Below are 17810 nucleotides of genomic sequence, written 5' to 3'. Positions count from 1 at the left end.
ATGGGGCAAGCAAGATGAGAGCAGGAGCAAGGAGAGATGTGGCAGGTGGCACCACGTGGGGGGACACTGGGGATGGAGGACACTCCAGTGTGGGGGTGGGACTCAGACACCAGTAGAGGGGGTCACAGAGCTGGTCCTCCTGCCTAGAAGAGCAGGAGGTGCTCTTAGGTGACAGGAGATTGTTTCAGGTGACAAGGAGTTGGTCTTAGATGACCAGGAGATGATTTTAGGTGGCCAGGGGATGGCCTCAGGTGTCTGGGAGGTGGTCTTGGGGACCAGGAAAAAGTTTTGAGTGGCCAAGAGGCCCCATCCTGCCTGTGGTGCAGCTCGAAGTGGTGAGGGTCTGTGCCCAAATGTCCTTGCTGCAGGGACCTCCCAGGGACACAGGGGTGGGGCTGCACAGGCTCCCTAGGGGGAGGACATCGCTTAGGCCCTGGTCCTGTGGATCCCTGTCAGGGGACATCGTGTGTGTCCTCACTCTGGGGTGTGGGGTGCAGTGGCCTTCTCCCAGGATGGGGACATTGAGCACCCATGGCCAGTGGGAACAAAGACCAAGGTCTGGTGCAGCTGAGGGGCTGTGGGTGCCCTCTCTGAGCTGGACTGTAACGAATCCTCCTCTTCCTCCACAGCCTTGCCAGCAGCTGCCTCACCAGGATGAAGGGGACAGCCAACATCAACTCCACTGGCCGCAGCCACTTCCAGTCTGCCATCCCAGTGCCCCGTGCCATAGCCCATGGCAAACTGCACCCCACAGCCCCCCTGAGCACCCCGGGGTCCCCTGTCCTCCACAGGGCTCTGTCCCCTCAGCCAGGGAAGCTGCCAGCCCCCGGTCCCAAGACTCTCAAGCCCAAAGCCACTGGCAAAGCTGCTGGCCACGAGCCGGCGGAGGGCAGGGAGGGAAGCCCCGGTGTCCCTGCTCAGGGAGGGCAGAAAGCCCCATCAAGACCCCTGGTGTCCCCTGGGAAATGGCCAGAGGCAGGGGGCAGTGGGAGGAGAGGGGCAGGCAGGGTGGGGGAGCTCACTGAGTTGTGCAAAGCTCCCCTGGCACAGGGCAGGGGTGGGGGGCGGCTGGGAGGGTCCCCTGGGAAGGGCAGGGGAACAGCCACAGCAGGGACAGAGAATGAGTCTCATGGTGGCTCACAGGGGAGGGACCCTGTGTTTGGGTCAGGGGCCATCACTTTCTCCTCAGGGCCCCCACACAGCCACCCCATCACTGCCACTGTGGCACCCTTCCAGTACCGGTGAGCCCCTGGGGATGGGGGAACATGGGGCTGGGGGTGCCTTGGGACATGGGGCTGTGGGGGGCATGGGGACATGGGGCTGTGGGGGGCATGGGGACAGGGGGAGCCAGGCAGGCCCAGCAGGGGTGGCCATGGCAAATGGTGGGGTTGGGTTAGGGGGCTCTGTACCAAAAGGAAGGTTCCCACTGGATTTGGGGTGTTGGGGCTCCTTAGTCACCCATGGGAGCTTGATGTGGGGCAGGGGATGGACTCATTGGGGAATAGGGTGCCCTGGGACCCCTTGCCATGAGACCAGTGTTCCCAGACCATGGCAGAGCCTACAGCTCCACGTTCTCATCTCCTGGGGGTCCCCAGCCAGTTGCCCCTGATCACCCACCCTTACCCCCTCTGCCCGCAGGCTGCAGGAGGACCGGGAGCATGAGAGGGCCACGTTCCCAGGTGATGAGTGCTCCGGTCCTGAGAAGGGATCTGACCCTGACCCCAAGCCCAGAGGCCTGGGTGAGTCCAGAGGGGTTGGTCAGCAGTGGGGTGTCCTGCTGGGGGGCTGCCGTGACAGGGCCAGGGGACAGAGGCTTGTGCTGGAATGGGAGCCAGGGCTGGAGGGCAGTGCGGTGTGGGGGAACCCTCACACTGGGGTGCCCCAACTCCCCTGGGAAAGGCTCGTCTGCAGCTCCTGCATCAGGTGACCTCCGTGGCCAAATCCCTACACTGTGAGAAGCACAGGGGACTGACCCCTCCGGGGACGGTGCCAGGATATCACCCCTGCTGGCTCCTTTCCCTTCCCAGTTTCCCGGCGAGCTCCAGAAATGACCCATTTCCAAGGACCCGGCGCAGAGGGACTGCTGGCTCCCCACACCCACCACCGGGTCACCCCCTTTCTCGAGGGCTGAATACCAGCTCCTCGCTGCAATGCTGAGGCCACCCCAGTCCCCTCTGGCGCTTCCTTTGGGGGGAGATTTTGGGGAGGCGGGTGCAGGGAGGATGCTGGGGCGGCGGTTGCCAGGGCAGCGGCAGCAGAGGATGGAGGGATGCTCCAGAGATGTGCAGAGAGGGGGAAGAAGAGAGCCGGGAGCTTCACCGGGTGATTTGAAGGGACAGAAGTCGGTCAGATCCACAGTGGCTCCTGGCAGAGCCCGACTCTGACCTGGGGTCCCAGCGCCTCAGTGAGAGAATAATCAGCGCTGAGCCCCGATTTGGAAAGTGCTGAAGCCAGCGGGAAGCGGGAGGATATTCCAGGAGGAAGCAGGAGGGAGCGAGCGGGGCTGGCATGCGCTCAGCACAGCTGCCCTGCTCCTTGGGGAGCTTTTGGGACAAAGCCGAGCGGGTTCGGCACCGGGGAAGGGGCCGGATCCTTTCCCTCCCTCCGTGCCTGCTCCAGCTTCCCCTGCCCGCGGCACCTCCCACGGCTCGGCTGGGCCCAGCCAGAGGGAACAGGGGACATTGGGAGAGCCCAAGAATCACCTCAGCAGCCCCAAAAATACACAACACCTGCAGATTTGCCCCCGACAGCCGGCCCTACACCCAGGCAACAGCCCTCCCCCGAACCCCGAGTGGCTTTGGGGTGTAGCCTGTGCACCCATCCTGCCCCAGCAGCACCTCTTTGTGCAAATCACCCTTTTTTGGGGCAGCCTTTACTGTCCCATCCGGGCGGAGTTATTTTGGGACTCTTCATCACTACTACGGACTGAACCCGGGATCACCAGCCCGGGGGTGGGCTGGGGGGTCGCACCACCCCCGCTGCTCCCGTCCTTATCTCGGCAGCAGTGATGGGGTCTAATGCAATATTTCCCGGCGGTTGCCATGGCAGCCCGCGTGAGGTCACCAAATAGACTTAATTCACCCCTCCCAAGGGACGGGTAATTAATGAAAAATGATGATAACCAGATCCCACTCCCCTCCTGCTCCCCCCGCCTTTAATTCCCTAGGATCAGTGGAGAGGCCCTGCTGGGTTTGGGGGCCACAGTGTCCCTCCCGGGGATTCCTGAGGCCACCCTGGGCTTTTGCTGCACAATTTGGGGAGAAACGGGGATGTTTTGGCCCCCCTGGGAATGGGAGCGCAGTGTCTAGGTGGGTGTGGGGTCATCGGGCGGGACAGGGGTGTGGGGTCCCTTCAGCGCAGGATGCTGGGGCGTGGGGGCCCCGCGCTGGCTTCATCCACCGCCCACCCAGCCCCCAGCACGTCCCTGCCTGCGAGGGGCCGTGGTCGCGGGGGCCATGGCCGGTCCCGCGCTCGCCCCTCACGCCGCGCGCTCCCGGGGTCCCGCTCGCTCCCTCCGCCCCGAGCCCGCCGCGCGCCCCCCGCCCGGCCCCGCCCGCCGCGCGCGCCCCTCCCTCCCTGCCCCCCGCGGGCGTGCGCGCGCCGCGCCCCGCCCCCTGGCCGCGCCAGAGGAGGGCGGGCCCTTTTTGTTCGCCCCTGACATTCCGCTGGTTCGCAGTGTCCTGCCGGCGGCGGAGCGGCGAGGTGGGGCCGTGCCGCTCGCCCCTCTCTCCCCCCACTCCAGCTCCCCGCCCGCGCCATCCCCTCCCCGCTCCGCCCCGGCCGGTGGGACGGGCGCTGACGGCGCCTCTCCCTCTGTCTCGCCCGGTGTGTCTTCGGTGCCGCAGCAACAGCAGCAGCGCCTGGCGGGTTAAATGGTTGCAGCGCGGGGATGCTGGGGAGCAACCTCAAGAGCCTTCCCGACGTGGAGCTGGGCGAGGAGGAGCGCGGCTTTCGGCGGGGCCCCGACGGCAGCACCGTGATGCCGAAGCGGGCGAAGGCGGCGGCGGCGGCGCCCGCGGGGCCGCGGGGCGCGGAGCTGCGCGTCTTCAAGGCGAGCAGCGCGGAGGGGCGGCTGCCGGCCGGCTCCAACCTGCGCAAGCAGAAGTCGCTCACCAACCTCGCCTTCCTCACCGACGCCGAGAAGAAGCGGCAGCTCTATGAGCCTCGCTGGAGCGACGACATGGCCAAGGCGGCAGCGCCGGGGGCGGCGGCGGCGGGGGCGGCGGGCGCGGCGGCCCCCGCGGGCGGGACGCGCCCGCCATGTCGCGGAGCCTGTCCCGCTCCGAGCACTCGCTGCTGTCGCCGCGCCCCGCCGGCCCGGCCAAGCCGCCGCCCGCCGGGAAGCCGAGCCGCATCCCCCGCGGGCCCTACGCCGAGGTGAAGCCCCTCAGCAAGGCCCCCGAGGCGGGCGGCGGCGGCAAGTGCGACGACGAGTTGCTGGGCGGCAAGGGGCCGGCGGTGGCGGCGGGCACCGAGGAGAAGCCGTACCTGAAGGTGGATCCCGAGCTGGTGGTGACGGTGCTGGGCGACCTGGAGCAGCTGCTCTTCAGCCAAATGCTGGGTGAGTGCGGCCGGCGCGACCGCCGGGCTCGACGTCGAGATGGGAATGGCCAGAGGTGGCAGCTGGAGGCATCTGGGCTCCTGGCGCTCCGTGAGGACCCGCTGAGGGCGACCTCAGGGTCTTGAAATGAAGGGAGGCTGAGGGGAAAAGAGTCATTAGCCTCGGCGTCCCCAGTCACTTGGAATCACAGAATGGTTTGGGTTGGAAGAGACACCAAAGCTCATCCTGTTCCGCTCCCTGCCATGGGCAAGGACCTCTTCCACTAGCCCTGGTTGTTCCCAGCCCAATCCGACCTGGTCCTGGCCACTGCCAGGGATGGGGCAGCCACAGCTTCTCTGGGGACCCTGTGCCAGAGCCTTCCCACCCTCACAGGGAGAATTTCTTACCAATATCCCATTTACTCTTCCCCTCTGTCAATGGAAAGCCATTCCCCCTTGTCCTGAAGTCCCACTCCAGCTCTCCTGGAGCCCCTTTGGGCACTGAAAGGGGCTTTAAGGTCTCCCCAGAGCTTTTTCCAGGCTGAACATCCCCAGGTCTCCCAGCCTGGCTTGAGAGCAGAGGGGCTCCAGCCCTCAGTGTATCTCCAAGGCATGCTTGAGGGAAGGTACTGTCAGCTGCCTCTTGCCTTGGAGGGAAGGCAGTTCCTCCTCACAAGGAGCAGTGGCAGGTGGTGGTGGAGCTTGTCCTCCCCCACGTGTCGGCCATCCCTTGTCTCAACACCCACCAAACACGATGGAGGCTGCACAGCCGGGTGCCACAGCTGCTCCCCACCATCAGCGTGGCTCGCCCTGGGGGTGACCTTGGGAAGCTGCTGGTGGAGGTGCCGTGCGAGGGGTTCATGCTGCTGCTCCATTTTGGGCAGATCCAGAGCTCCACTGAGGTCTGGGTCTGTGGCAGAGGAGAGTCTCTCCAAGGATGCTGTTGCAGGGTTTGCGTGAGCTGATTTCAGGCTGTGGCTGCCTGAAACCTGCTTTGCTATCCCTGTGGGTTTGATCCCCGAGCTTGCTGTGTGCATTGTGTGCAGAGTGTGTTTCCATGAGAACAACGAACACTGGCCCAGTGCTGGCTGTGCCCCGGACCTCGGGACCCAGTGCCCCATCACGGGCTGCAGCGTTGGGTCTCGGTGCAGGTGAGCCCAGCCCTTGCCATTCTCTTGTGCTGCATGCTGATCTCTAGGAATTGTGGCTGCCTCGGCAGCCCTCTGTTTCCCACTGACACCCCATTTTCCTTACATCCCCCAGCAGTGCCTGAGGTCTTGGCTGGACAATGACTGTGGGGGCTTGTGGCTCTGAAGAGCTGTGCTTGGTCTGGCAAACTGGCATGAGAAGGTGGCACGGGAGCTGTGCAAACTGGCATGAGAAGGTGGCAAAGGAGCTGTGCACAGCCATCATGGTGCTCACGGTGATCACGCTGGCTGGCTGTAAAGCTCTGGTGCTTGTTGGTGGTGGGGGAGCAGCAGTACAGGTAGGACTGGTGTGTCCAGTCCCTTCAAGTTCCCTGTCTGGACCTCTTTTTAGGGGGCCAGGAGCTTCTCTGGTGCTTGAGCTGACTTGAGACGCCTTGTCCTTGCTGTGTGATGAAGAGAAAGGGGAGAGATTTGCTGTGGCTGGGGCCTGAGGGAGGTGGTTTGGAGATGTGGAGCAAGCTGGAGTGTGTGCTGGATCCAGGCACCTGGAAAGCCACACTTGCAGAGTCCACTTCCCTATGTACCTCTGGCTGCTTCAGGAGCCTTTGGGGTGTCACAGCCCCAGCTCCAGCAGGGCTCTGGCACAGCATGCACCAGTGTGTGCTGGCACACAGGCATGGAGCCTCTCAGAGCATTGCCCTTGGCCCCCAGCTGCGGGGGCAGCAGCAGTGCCCTCCTTGGCAGGGTCTGCCCTCGTGCTGGGGCATCCCAGGGCTCACAAATGGAAGCCACAGAGTGAGCTCAAGGCCTGGGCAGGCAGACTGTGGGCATGAGCAGGTGGGGTGCAGGAGGTCAGCCTGGCTGTGGGGGCTCAGGCTGCCCTGGTGGTCCCACAGCTGGGTGTGCAGACATCCATCCTCAGGCCTAATGCTGTGGTAGCACCGGGTGCCATGGGAGCAGGGCAGGATTGCAGCAGGATTTGTCACTTAGGGGACTAACAACTGCCACTCACTGATGTTGGGATGCCTGGGGGAATCTCAGTGTCCCCCCATGATGCTCTGCTCTTAGGTGGGAGTGTCCTCAGCATCCGCAAGAGAAATCCTTGTGGGACTGGCCCACGTGGGAGTGACTCCCAGCTGGTGGTACTCTGGAGTACCAGAGATCCAGGAATGATCTTGTGCACACTCCGAGGAAGGTCATGGTTATGGAAGTGCCCCCAGCAACTGATTTGGTTTCTGGGGTGTTGCCTGCACCTGCATCAGTCAGGGCTGACTTTGACCTTGGGAGGTGTTGAACATCCTTTTGGACTGCACTTAGCATCCGAAGACTTGGTCAGCTGGTCTGTGAGGCCCAAACTCTGCCAGATCTGTCCTCTGTGTATTGCCAATAATTTTCCAAGACATGTGGACTGGCAGGCTTCCTGCAGGGGGGATTGAGGGCTGTGTCCAGAGTTGGATGGGGAGAGTGTCTGGGGTGGGCAGAGCAGGAGCTTCACTCTACTGAAACTCCCATTCCATGGAGTTGTACTTCCCACATTCATGGGAGTTGTGATGTTGAATCACACCTGCTTAGCCAAGCCAGCCATGACCTGGCACATCCATGACAGCCTGTGTGGTGGGGATGCCACCAGGGGCCTGGGATGTGGAGAGGAGGGAGCTGTGTGACAGTGGTGCTGGCACAAGCACAACTCAAGGTTGTGTAGACACATGCTGAGCCTCCAGACCCCTTTGCTTGCAATACAGGCAAGATGAAGTCTTCCCCAGTGGTGATGGTACCTTCCACAACCTGGCTTCCCCAGGAAAAGGTGGTTCCTGTGGTGGAGATGGACCCAGAAGGAATGGGATCCCAGGAGAGCTGGATTCAGGAGAGTGGGCTTCACACCCTGCTAGGGTTGGTGAGGAGCACCAGGAGAGGGGCTTTCTCCTAGTTGCTACAGGAGATGCTTAGGAGGGAGGGAAGGAAGGTCTTTGCTGTTTTCATCAGTCCCTCTGGCAAACAAAACATCAGCCTGAGCTGTTTGGCAATGTCTGCTGAAGGACACCCTATCCAGAGTGGCGTGGAAAGAGCCACAAGCTTGGTTTGTGCTGGGAAGAGAGAGGAATTGCGGGGACTTCCCGCCTCTGCAGATATGGTTGTCCTTGAACTGCTGACCTGTGTTGAGAAGCCCATGCAGCTTCTGAGCTCCTGGCCCTGCCAGCCACAGTGGCTTCCAGAGACCTCGTGTGTCTTCAGTCTCCACACCTGAATTCTCATCTCTACCTCACGCTTCTCCTGCCAGAAGCCTCTTGGCCAAAAATACAGTTTATTCAGCCATGGCCAAATGTTACCTCTCATTCGGTCACTGCCGCTGCCTCATCTGTTTGATGCCACTGAAGCCTTTGTAGCTGAACCGCGTTTAAAGAGCAGCCTGCGCAAGCCAGGAGAGGTCACGGGCACGCAGCAACCACATGTGCTTTGTAGAGGCTATTTCCATCATCCAAATTATATGTTTTGCATCAACCAAAGGCTGAGGCTTCTCATCAAAACTGCCTGGCAGCTGGGGCTGCTAATTATGCCAGTGCCCAACCACAGGATGAAGGGGACAGAGAGCACATGGCCAGCGTGGTGGAAGAGCTGGCTGTGCAGAGCTCACCCTGCTCGTGTCCACGTGTGATGGACAGGGCTGATCAGGTGCAGGGGCTTTTTTGTACAGGCTGTGCCTGTGATGCCCAGTGTGATGGTTGCACTTACCTAGAGCTCCCCAGGGCACCTATGAGATGCTGCAGCTGCTTTCTGCAGCCATTTCCTTGTCCATCTCTTCCTGGATGTGGTGCCTCTTAAGTGGCTGCTAATTCGCATCAACAAATAAGTGGTCAGTGTTGTGTGGGCCAGAACCCAGGTGGACACACATGAGGTCCCAGTGGAGATGATGTTCCCTGAAATGCTCTCTGCAGGAATCTGCAGCCCTGCCAAACTCTTCAGTTGCAGCTATAACCCATCTCAGTCCTGCAGCCATGAGTGGGCCATGCTGCCCTTCCCACAGGGATGTCCTTCCTGGGCAGTCCGTAGCCATAGGGAGTTGGTAGCTTGTGGTGCTGACACCAAGCAGGGCAGAGCCCGCTGTGCTCAGGCTGGTGCTGGGTGGGCACTGGGTGCCAGCAGCCCCTCAGTGGTGGGAGGAGAGCCAAGGGCTGGAATGGGCAGATGGGCTTTGTGACAGGCGGGAGCTGTGTGTTGCATCTGACTCTGGTTTAAAAAGTGAACCACAGTGCAGAAAGGACTGGCATCTGACATGTCCCATGCAAGGACATTCCTGACCCTGGTGGAGATGGGGGCCAAGTTACTCCTTTTTGATTGTCATCCTTGCTGGGAAACACATGGGGTGGGATCAAAGAAGCATTTCTGCCCCATGGCATTCCTCCCTCTGCCCCATGTTGTTCCTACTGGTTTAATTAAGCACTAATGTGCCCGTGGCAGCACTGGGCAGCAGTAGCCAGGCTCCCTGGCAGGAGCCCATGAGGAGGTCAGAGACCAAGTAGCTCTTCACAGTGATGAGAGCGGGTTATTGCCTCGTAAAGTGCTGCGGCTGTCCTGATACCACTAATGATATTCCTCTCTTAAGGTCCCTGTGTGACAGCATCTGTGTGACGAGGTCATTGGGATGGGGATTTATTTCCCTTTGCCCACAGAGCTGGACTCCTGCCTTTGGGGTAATAGTGAGGAGAAAGGGGAGTGGTACACAGTTGTACTTCCAGCCTGCTCTCAGGAGCTGACAGCAAGTAGTAGATGTCTGCTTTCTCCAGCTGAGATGGCTGCAGTGACTGGGGAGAAGATCTGGAAATGGGATCCAAGGGCTTCTGCTGAAGCTGTTTGGGATGTGCTCTGTTCCGAGTGATTATGGCAGTGTGGAAAAAGGGCTGAGAAAAAAAATATATCCAGATTTGTCTTTCAAAATTTCCTGTGGAAAGGTAACAGGGCAAACACTTGAAAACAAACATATTTGTGGATGCACTACTGAAACAAAGTTCTCCCCAAAGAGCCTGAAAGTCCCTAATCAAATGGGGCTTTCACAGTGACTGCCTATATCTTGCCCCCAAATCCAGCGTGTCTAAAAAGAAAATATGCAAATGAATAGAAAATTGTGGAAATTCTGGAAGTGCTATTTGGGATCTGCTGATGGGATGTGACCACAGTGGGACCTGGGTGATGCCTCTTCAAGGTTTTACAATCCCATGGGTGTGACTGCTGAGTGCTGCTGGGATGGACCCAACCCACCCATGGCTCCTGCCTGGTCCTGGTGCCTCGTGAGCAGCGTGCTTCGTGTGCGTGGTACTTGGAGAATCATGGGCAGTTTTGGGTCCTTCTGGAAAGCATCTTCCACATGCCCCTGTTCCCAGCTTTGTGTGTTTGGCTGCTCATGCTGTGGCATGTATCTCTGTGCCCACAGCACTCCCTTGTCACAAGTCCCCCCACCATCAATGTCCATTTAGGTTCCCAGCTCTTTGTCTTCCTATGCAGCTTCCCATGGTGCCAGCAAACAATGTCCCTGGTCCCTTCTACCTGCAGACCCCCCTGCCCACTCTCACTTGAGCATCTGAGGACAGCCCTTGGCTGATGCTTGTGCCCATTGCGTGGGGGAGGATTTGTTCCAGCTTAGCACAGAATCAGAGCCTGCACCCTCTGGGGTGTGTAAGCTGTGAGTGATGCCAGTGCCAGCCTATTTGCCATGGCCAGCATGTGCCTCCTGGCTTCCCTGGCTCAGCTGTGGGTGTGACAGGGTAGTTTGCTGTAGGGCTGCAGTCTTGGGATCAAGATTGCCTGGCTGTGTGCTGTCAGGTGGACCCACTGGCACATCCTCTGAATCAGTCACTTGTCTGGTCCAGAGTGTTATTTTTGTGGCACTGCGCTTGTGGCTTTTGGTGCCCTGCACGTACAATCAGTGTCCTGCACACAATGTGCATGTGTGGTGTTCCTAGTGCTGGTGATCACAGTGTCCTGGGCTCCATGTGTGTGGTGTTCCTGGTACCAGTGACAGCAGTGTCCCAGGGCCATGTGTGTGGTGTTCCTGGTACCGGTGACAGTGGTGTCCTGGGCTCTGTGTGTGTGTGATGTTCCTGGTACCGGTGACAGTGGTGTCCTGGGCTCTGTGTGTGTGTGGTGTTCCTGGTACCAGTGACAATGATGTCCTGGGCTCTGTGTGTGTGTGGTGTTCCTGGTACCAGTGACAATGATGTCCTGGGCAGTGTGTGTGCAGTGTTGCTGGTGCTGGTGGCAGTGCTGAAGCTGCTGAGCGTGGATCATCTCCCTGGGTGGAGTGGGGATGGCTGCATCCCTCTGTGGTATCTGAGTCCTTGTCCTCTCCAGGCTTCACACCTTGGCTGTGTCTCCTGCAGAGCTGGGGGGACACAGGGGATCAGATAATGGTGCTGTTCTGCCATATCCCCCACCCTGCAAAGTCACGTCCTCCTCCAGACACACTAAGCGGCTCTCCCAGGGGAGCCAGGGAAGGGGTTGCCAGTTCTCCGGCTGGAAAGCAGTGAGCTTGGGAGGGCAGAGATGTGTGAGGCTCACAGCTCGGCTGGGAGGCTCAGTGTTGCCTCGTGGTGGGATGGAGGGGCAAAAGGGAGAGCAGGGCTTGCCCAGGCTGCTGCATTGCAGCTCAGAGCACGGAGCTGAGCAGGAGGGGAGCTGGGAAGGCAGGGATGCTGCAGCCGTGAAGCTGGGAAGTCAGGGGATGCTGCATTGCAGAGCTGAGATTAGAAGCTGTGCAAATGGAGATGTGCTTGTGTCAGGGTGGGTGTGACACTGAGGTGCCCAGTGCCCACTGATTTGCTGGTCCTTCCCCTAATCCAGTTCTTCCACATTTTGTTTCACGCCAGCATTTCTCTCATTCCTTGTGCTGGTATTTGTCTTGTTCAATTGAGGGCATAATGTATTTTTTATTACTTCAGGAGGAGGACTGAGATTCATCTCCCACTGAAGGACCTGCTGGAATCCGCATAGGGAAGCTGAGCAGAAGCTCAGCATATTTGGTCAGGACATTTTCCTTGCTCCTGGGAGCAGCCATGGATCAGGGAACTGGCTCCAGAGCCTTGTGGCCCTGGCACAGCATGGCATGTGAGCTCCCTGGAGGGGGGACCTGAGCAGACCTTGGGCACACATGTGCTCCCGTGCTGCCTAGTGAAATGCAGATGTGTCCTGCAGCTGGACATGTGCCTCCACCTCTGTGAACATGTGAGCATGTCAGCACATTGGGAGCACAGGATTTTCCACCTGGCATAGGTATCAGTGATTCTTAATCACTCCACATTGCTCTGGTGTTGTGTCAGCCTTGTTGTCTCTCTTCTTAGCTGTCCTGCTCATCCAGAGGTGGGCACTTTGCAGTCCTCCTGTGTACCTGTGAGGGTCTGGCCTCAAGCATCCCCGTGAAATTACAGAAAGATTTTATGGTGAATCCAGAAATGAGTGTCTGAAGATGTAAAGGTAGGGCTGCTCTGCCTTCCCCTCAGGCTGGATCTTGCCCAGTGGGTAGGGAGGGGATGGTGAGCTGGCTAGGAGGGACTCAGGAGGTGCCTTGCAGTGGGGAACTGAAATTGAGGGTTTGAGCTGCACTCTTGAAGCCGCGGTTCCCCGGCAGGTTGTGAGCCTGACTTGCAGCCACAGGTGACGCAGCGGAAGCGCCGGGCGCTGTGCCAGCTCGTTGGCTCACCCGCTGCTCGGCTGGCTTCGGCTCTGGGATCACAACCTCTTGCTTGGTGAGCTGGAAGGATGGCATGAGATCCTTGTTGAAGCTGCTGGGGGTTCTGGTTGTTTTCATGTAAGCCAGAAAAACGGGCAGAGCTGTGCTGTGGGCACTGCAGCCTGTGCTGTGTGAACTGGAGGGGAAATTATAGAACCATAGGATGGTTTGGGTTAAATCATTAGAGATCATCTTGCTCCAATCCCTGCCATGGGCCAGGACACCTTCCACTAACCCAGGTTGCTCTAAGTCCTGTCGAACGTGACCTTGATCATTTCCAGGGATGGGGCAGCCACAGCTTCTCTGGGCAACCTGTGGCAGGTCCTCACAGGGAAGAATTTCTTCCTAATCTCTAGTCCATGTCTAGTGTCCATTCAATATAAAAGTGGTCCCCCTAACTGCAGCATGGCAGATGGGTAGTACCATACCTTTAGCATTGGAGAAATGTAGAACCACCTTTATTTCTCATGCCAGCCCTACTGGCTGCCAGCCTGCATGCTTGGTGTCTGGAGAACCTGCATATCCACCTCTGTTCATCTTATGCAGGATTGTGTCATCAAGAGTGACAAAGCTGGCAGTGAGACCTTGTGACCAGATAAGCTTTTTCAAGAGCACCCAGTCATGGCCAAACCTAGCCCTTACTGGTTCTGTTGGGAGCCCACACTGCCTGAAGCTCACACCTCTGCTTTGTCATGGGCCTCAAGCGTCCCTGGTACTGGCTCTGCCCCAGCCTGGCACTCCCAGTTCCACGAGCTGGCTTGAGGCACGTTCTGAGCTGCGGCGCAGGTACAGCTCTGTTGCTGGCTATTTATAGTGTGTGAGCTTCAGCACTGCTGTGCGCTGAGAATAACTCACTGAGGAGACACTTCTCAAAATCACACGTCCGTCGCCCATGCGCAGCGTCATCGTCTCAGCTTCCCACATGTCAACTTGGGGCTTGTCTTGGTCCTGTGCCAGCCTGGTTTGATACTAAAAGGGGTTTACCCTGATGTTTTTCTGGCCTGGAGATTCAGCTGGTTAATAATGGCAGGGTTTTCTTGTCAGGACATCATCAGCTTTTGCAGGGAGTGTGGTGAGGAGCAGTTTGGGCTCTGTAAAACCCACCTTACAGAGAGCAGCCCTTTCACAGCCCAGCATGTGAGACGCAGGCAGTGGCAGGGAGGGATGTGCATGGGGAGTGCAGGAACCTGCTCTTCGGGCTGGAACCTGTGATGATGAAACTCATCAGCTGTATGAACCCCTCAGGCTGGAAGTGTTAGGCCTGCCGGGGTATTTCCAGTTCACTTTATCTCTGTCCTGGTGTTAAATTTCCAAGCTGATGCAAACAAGTGGAAGAGCAGATAGCGGCTAATTCACATTGATCACTGCGATGCTGGAGCTCCCCGAGGTGAGCTGGGGCTGGCAGAAAATGTGCTGTGGGCCATTCGATGGGGCCAGCACGTCCCTCCCCGGCTGTTTCCCGGTGTGGTGCCGCAGGGGACACGTGTTCAGCCTCGTGGATGCTTGCTCCCACATCCCAAGGTTTCTCTCAGCTTTGGTGGTTCAGAGGCCTGAGGCAGCATTGCCAGGGTGGGTACAGGGTCATGGGATAACCTGGCAGTGGTGAAATGAGGTAAGGCAGGGCTGTTTTGGCAGGCTCCAAGGTGGGAGCACTGCTTTGTGGGAGGGGAGACAACAAAGTTCCCTTCATCTTAAAAGCAGGAGGAAAGACATTTGACAGATTCTGGCTGGAAACTGGGACGGTCCAGCCCTGCCAGGGCAGGGCTGATGTGGAGCCAAGCGTGCTGAGGCCACCATTGTCACAGGACCCCTGACCACCCAGCTATGGCCTTTCACAGCCACCTTGCCTTCAGACTACTGCACCAAGGGAGTGATGAGGAGATGGCTCCAAACCCCCAACAGGCAGTACAGAAGCAAGGGAAACAAAGAAGTTCAGCTTCCTCCCATGTCAGCAGGGAGGACAGACAGATGATGTCCTGCAAACTTCTGCTGCCGTGAGCCCAGAGGAGCGTGTGCTGAATCCTGAGGAGCTGGACTCGCCCTGCAGCTGAACTGTGCAGGGCTTGAGGTTTCTGCAGACTAAAGGATGGGAGGAAATTGAGTCTGGCTCCATTGGTGCTTGGCATGGTGCTTTCTGTCCTGCTGGATCAGGACAGGGCTGCTGGAGGGAAACAGCTGTGGGGAGTCAATGGGGTCAGCCCAGGGGCTTTTCTCTGAGGCTGCCCCATCCACTGGGCATGATGAAAGGTGGCTGCCCTGCATCCTGCCTCTCCCGGACCCCAGATTCATTAAAAAATGTAACAAAACCCTTCCAGGGAATTGAAGTCACCCTGGACAGGCTGTGCATTGCACCTCAGGGTGGGTAGTGAAGAGAGGACCTGGGGGCAGAGGTGCCACTTGGCACCTCTTGGCTCCTGGTGGTGGTGGTTTCTCTCCCAGACAATGTGTACAGAGGCTCGGCGGGGTTAAAATCCATCCTGGCCTGGAGAAGTGTGATTGCTGGCCAAGGGGAAGTACCAGCATTTGCCTGACTCTGAGCAGGCCTGAGTCTTCTCTGCCTCGGGCTGTTCATTGCCTGGAGCTCGCAGCTCATCAGTTTAAGGTCCTTTGGTAAATTCCATTTTGGTGTCTCATCCTGGGTTGTGTGAGGCTGGATTTATCACTGTCTGGACTCCTGTCTCCTACTGTCGGTGGTTGAATGCATCAAAAGCTGGCTGTATCCTGACCCTGTGGGGAGGAGCAGTGCCCAGGACCTACCCCAGGCCTCTTTCTCCTCAGCTCTGTGCTAGCAGTGCCATGGGCATGGCTGGCATGGGGCAGTGAGGGGCCCTGCCCTACGTGGTCCGTCACCTTTCTCCCCAGGGCTCTGCCCTGTGCCCCAGCAGTGGCAGGGATTGCTGTGAGGCCCAAGCTGGTGTCCTTCAACACTCCAGGCTGAGTACAGCAGCTGTTTGGGGGCTGATTCACCAGCAGACCGAGACCCTCCCTCCTTACAGGCTGGATCATCTGGAGGAGGGCAGACTCTCCAGCAGCAGCACCTCCAGCCATCTCATTTCCATTTCCCTGAGCCCTTTTAGCTGTGCTTTTACTGTGCTGTGCCAAACAGCGTCCCAGGACTGCTGAAGCACTAAAATCCATCATCTGGCTGCGGTCTGTAGAGCACTCAGAAATTTGGTGATATTTTCAGTGAAGTTTTCCAAGCTGAGCTTATTGGCTCATGGGCATCTGCTCCCAGATGGAGAACATGTGGCTGATTCCTGCGAGGGAGGGGAATGGCCCCACTCATAAAGCAGCATGGGGGATGAGTGAGGGAATCTCATCCTGGAGCCTGTGAGATGCTTTCAGGACTGTGCAGAGTAGGGCCTGGAGGTTGGGCTTTTAAAGCTGCTCCTCTGAAAGCAGAATCTGCAGTGAGAGGTCACTCATCAGATATTATGGTGGGGAAAGTTCAGTAACCTGGAGGCAGGATTTGATCTCAGCTCAGCTGCTGTTTGTACCACTGGGCACTTCCCACCCTGTTCACTCTCAAAAATGAACAGCAGGTAACTGGTACAAACAGTCACCGTGCTAAAATTAAAATGGGTGAAACTCTGGGGGTTCCTGCAAACCTCCCTGCCTGGAACTGAATAAGGAGCACTGGCTAAATGTAATGGCACACGAGCCCTGAGCTCCAAATCAAAAGTAAATTTACAAAGCAGCTTTTCCTGCCTCACATTCCCAGGTGGAGCAGGGTAATGTGTTTCCAAGCCCAGCTGCTCTGTGCTGCAGCAGTGACCAGTAGAGCTCTCTTTGCTCTGCTCCCCATTTGTCCATTGCTGCCTTCCAGGGGCAGAGGTGTGGGTTTATTTTGTGGCTGAGATTCTCGTTCCCTTTGCGGGAATAAAGCAAATTGTGTTTGGTTGACATTCTCTGTAACTTCAAAGTCAAATAAAATCTGGGTTGCCAGCTTCTTTTTGTGTTTCAGGAGATGCCTGTTTTCCATCCCAAACCTTCCATGTTTTGCAGCTCAATAGCACATCCCAGACAATGGGTTTAGAAATCAGACGCCTGCATTTTGGACCCACAGTGCTGAGGCAATGCCAAGTGGTGCATGGGGTGCCAGAATTTGTGCACATGGGGAGAGAGAAGGAGGAGGACAAAAAACTTGCTCTGATGGGATGTTTCCACAGAGATCATGGTAATGATCTTCCATTTCCATATAGCTTTTCATCCTCTGGCAGAGTGTGCTCACTCGTAAGCCGATGCTGCACACATCCTGTGTGGAGAGTGCAGCAGCTGTCCTCAAAAATCATGTTGTAAGAGGGAAGCTCTGGAACAGCAGAGAAGGATCTGCCTAGGATGAGAGTGACTGCAGGGATGCAGGAAGGGATTTTAGGAAGAAATTCATTAGTATGAGTGTGGTCAGGCCCTGGCACAGGTTGCCCAGAGAAGCTGTGGCTGTGCCATCCCTGGAAGTGTTCAGGGTCAGGATGGATGGGGCTTGCAGCAGCCTGGTCAGGTAGGAGGTGTTAGGTCGAGATGGACTTTAAGGTCCCTTCCAACCTGAACTGTTCTGTGGTGGTTCTGTGTCCCTGCACCACTGGGTAGGGGAGCACCCTTGCTGCTGTGCAAGCACCATCTTAGTCCTTCCCCAAATCAGCATTGCCTGTGCGGTGTGCCTCACATCAGCCAGCGTCCAGCTCGGAGCTGTGCCATGGCCAGACATGAGCTGGCACTTGTCTTTGTGGAGTGAGAGCCCTGTCAGGAGCTGGGGGCAGCAGTCAGGGTTTATGGTCAGTGCAGGCTGCATCCCACACCAACACCCAGGGTTCTTTTCCTGCCTCATCCATCCCTTTTTCCCCTGGTTGCCGTGCTAGAGGAGCTGTTAGGCCATGGAGGATCACAGAACTCTGAGGAGGGTCAGTGAGGCCGCATCTACTGCTGGAGTGTGCAGGAGGTTGGTTAATATTCAGTATTCCCTTGTCCTTCCAAGTGCCTTTTGCTTTCCAAGAGCAGGGAGGTGAGTCTGGAAGTTCTTCTTCTCCCCTGTGCTGAGATGGGTTTGCAAAAGCTACAGTTTCTTCTGCCTTTTTTTTTTTCCCCCACCCTCTTTTCCTGCCCAGGCATTTTTCCCTGACCTGATGAATTTTTAAACAAAAACATGGTGAGGAGAGATCAGGAGAGAGGGGAGAAAACCCAGGAGAGGATATGAGGAAAAAACTGTTTTCCAAATCAGAGTGATTGCAAGTGGACGTGAAAGTTTAGGTTGTGTTTTTAATTTGAAAGTTCCAACTAATTTTAAGTCACTTTATTGACAGGAGAAAATACCTTTCCTAATACCCTTTTTAATAAACTCCTGTTTTACAAGTAGAAGTAGTAGTAGTTGGTTGAAAAATACCATGAAATTATGGAAGTAAAAGGCAGCT

At 57.5% G+C, this 17810-nt stretch overlaps 1 protein-coding gene across 1 annotated transcript in view; it reads left to right on the top strand.

The window, feature by feature from the left end:
- The window catches only part of NAV1 (neuron navigator 1), a 74527-nt gene that overhangs the window by 12524 nt on the left and 44193 nt on the right, over nucleotides 1-17810 (top strand). The window contains 4 exon segments of the mRNA XM_030965683.1: nucleotides 630-1241; nucleotides 1639-1739; nucleotides 3846-4216; nucleotides 4219-4561. Of these exon segments, the coding sequence (XP_030821543.1) occupies nucleotides 655-1241; nucleotides 1639-1739; nucleotides 3846-4216; nucleotides 4219-4561 (1402 nt within the window). The 5' untranslated portion in view covers nucleotides 630-654.

Source organism: Camarhynchus parvulus, chromosome 26, assembly GCF_901933205.1.
Source record: "Camarhynchus parvulus chromosome 26, STF_HiC, whole genome shotgun sequence".
NCBI lineage: Eukaryota > Metazoa > Chordata > Aves > Passeriformes > Thraupidae > Camarhynchus > Camarhynchus parvulus.
Note: the sequence above shows the minus strand (reverse complement) of the source record. Positions and strands in the feature narration are given on the sequence as shown.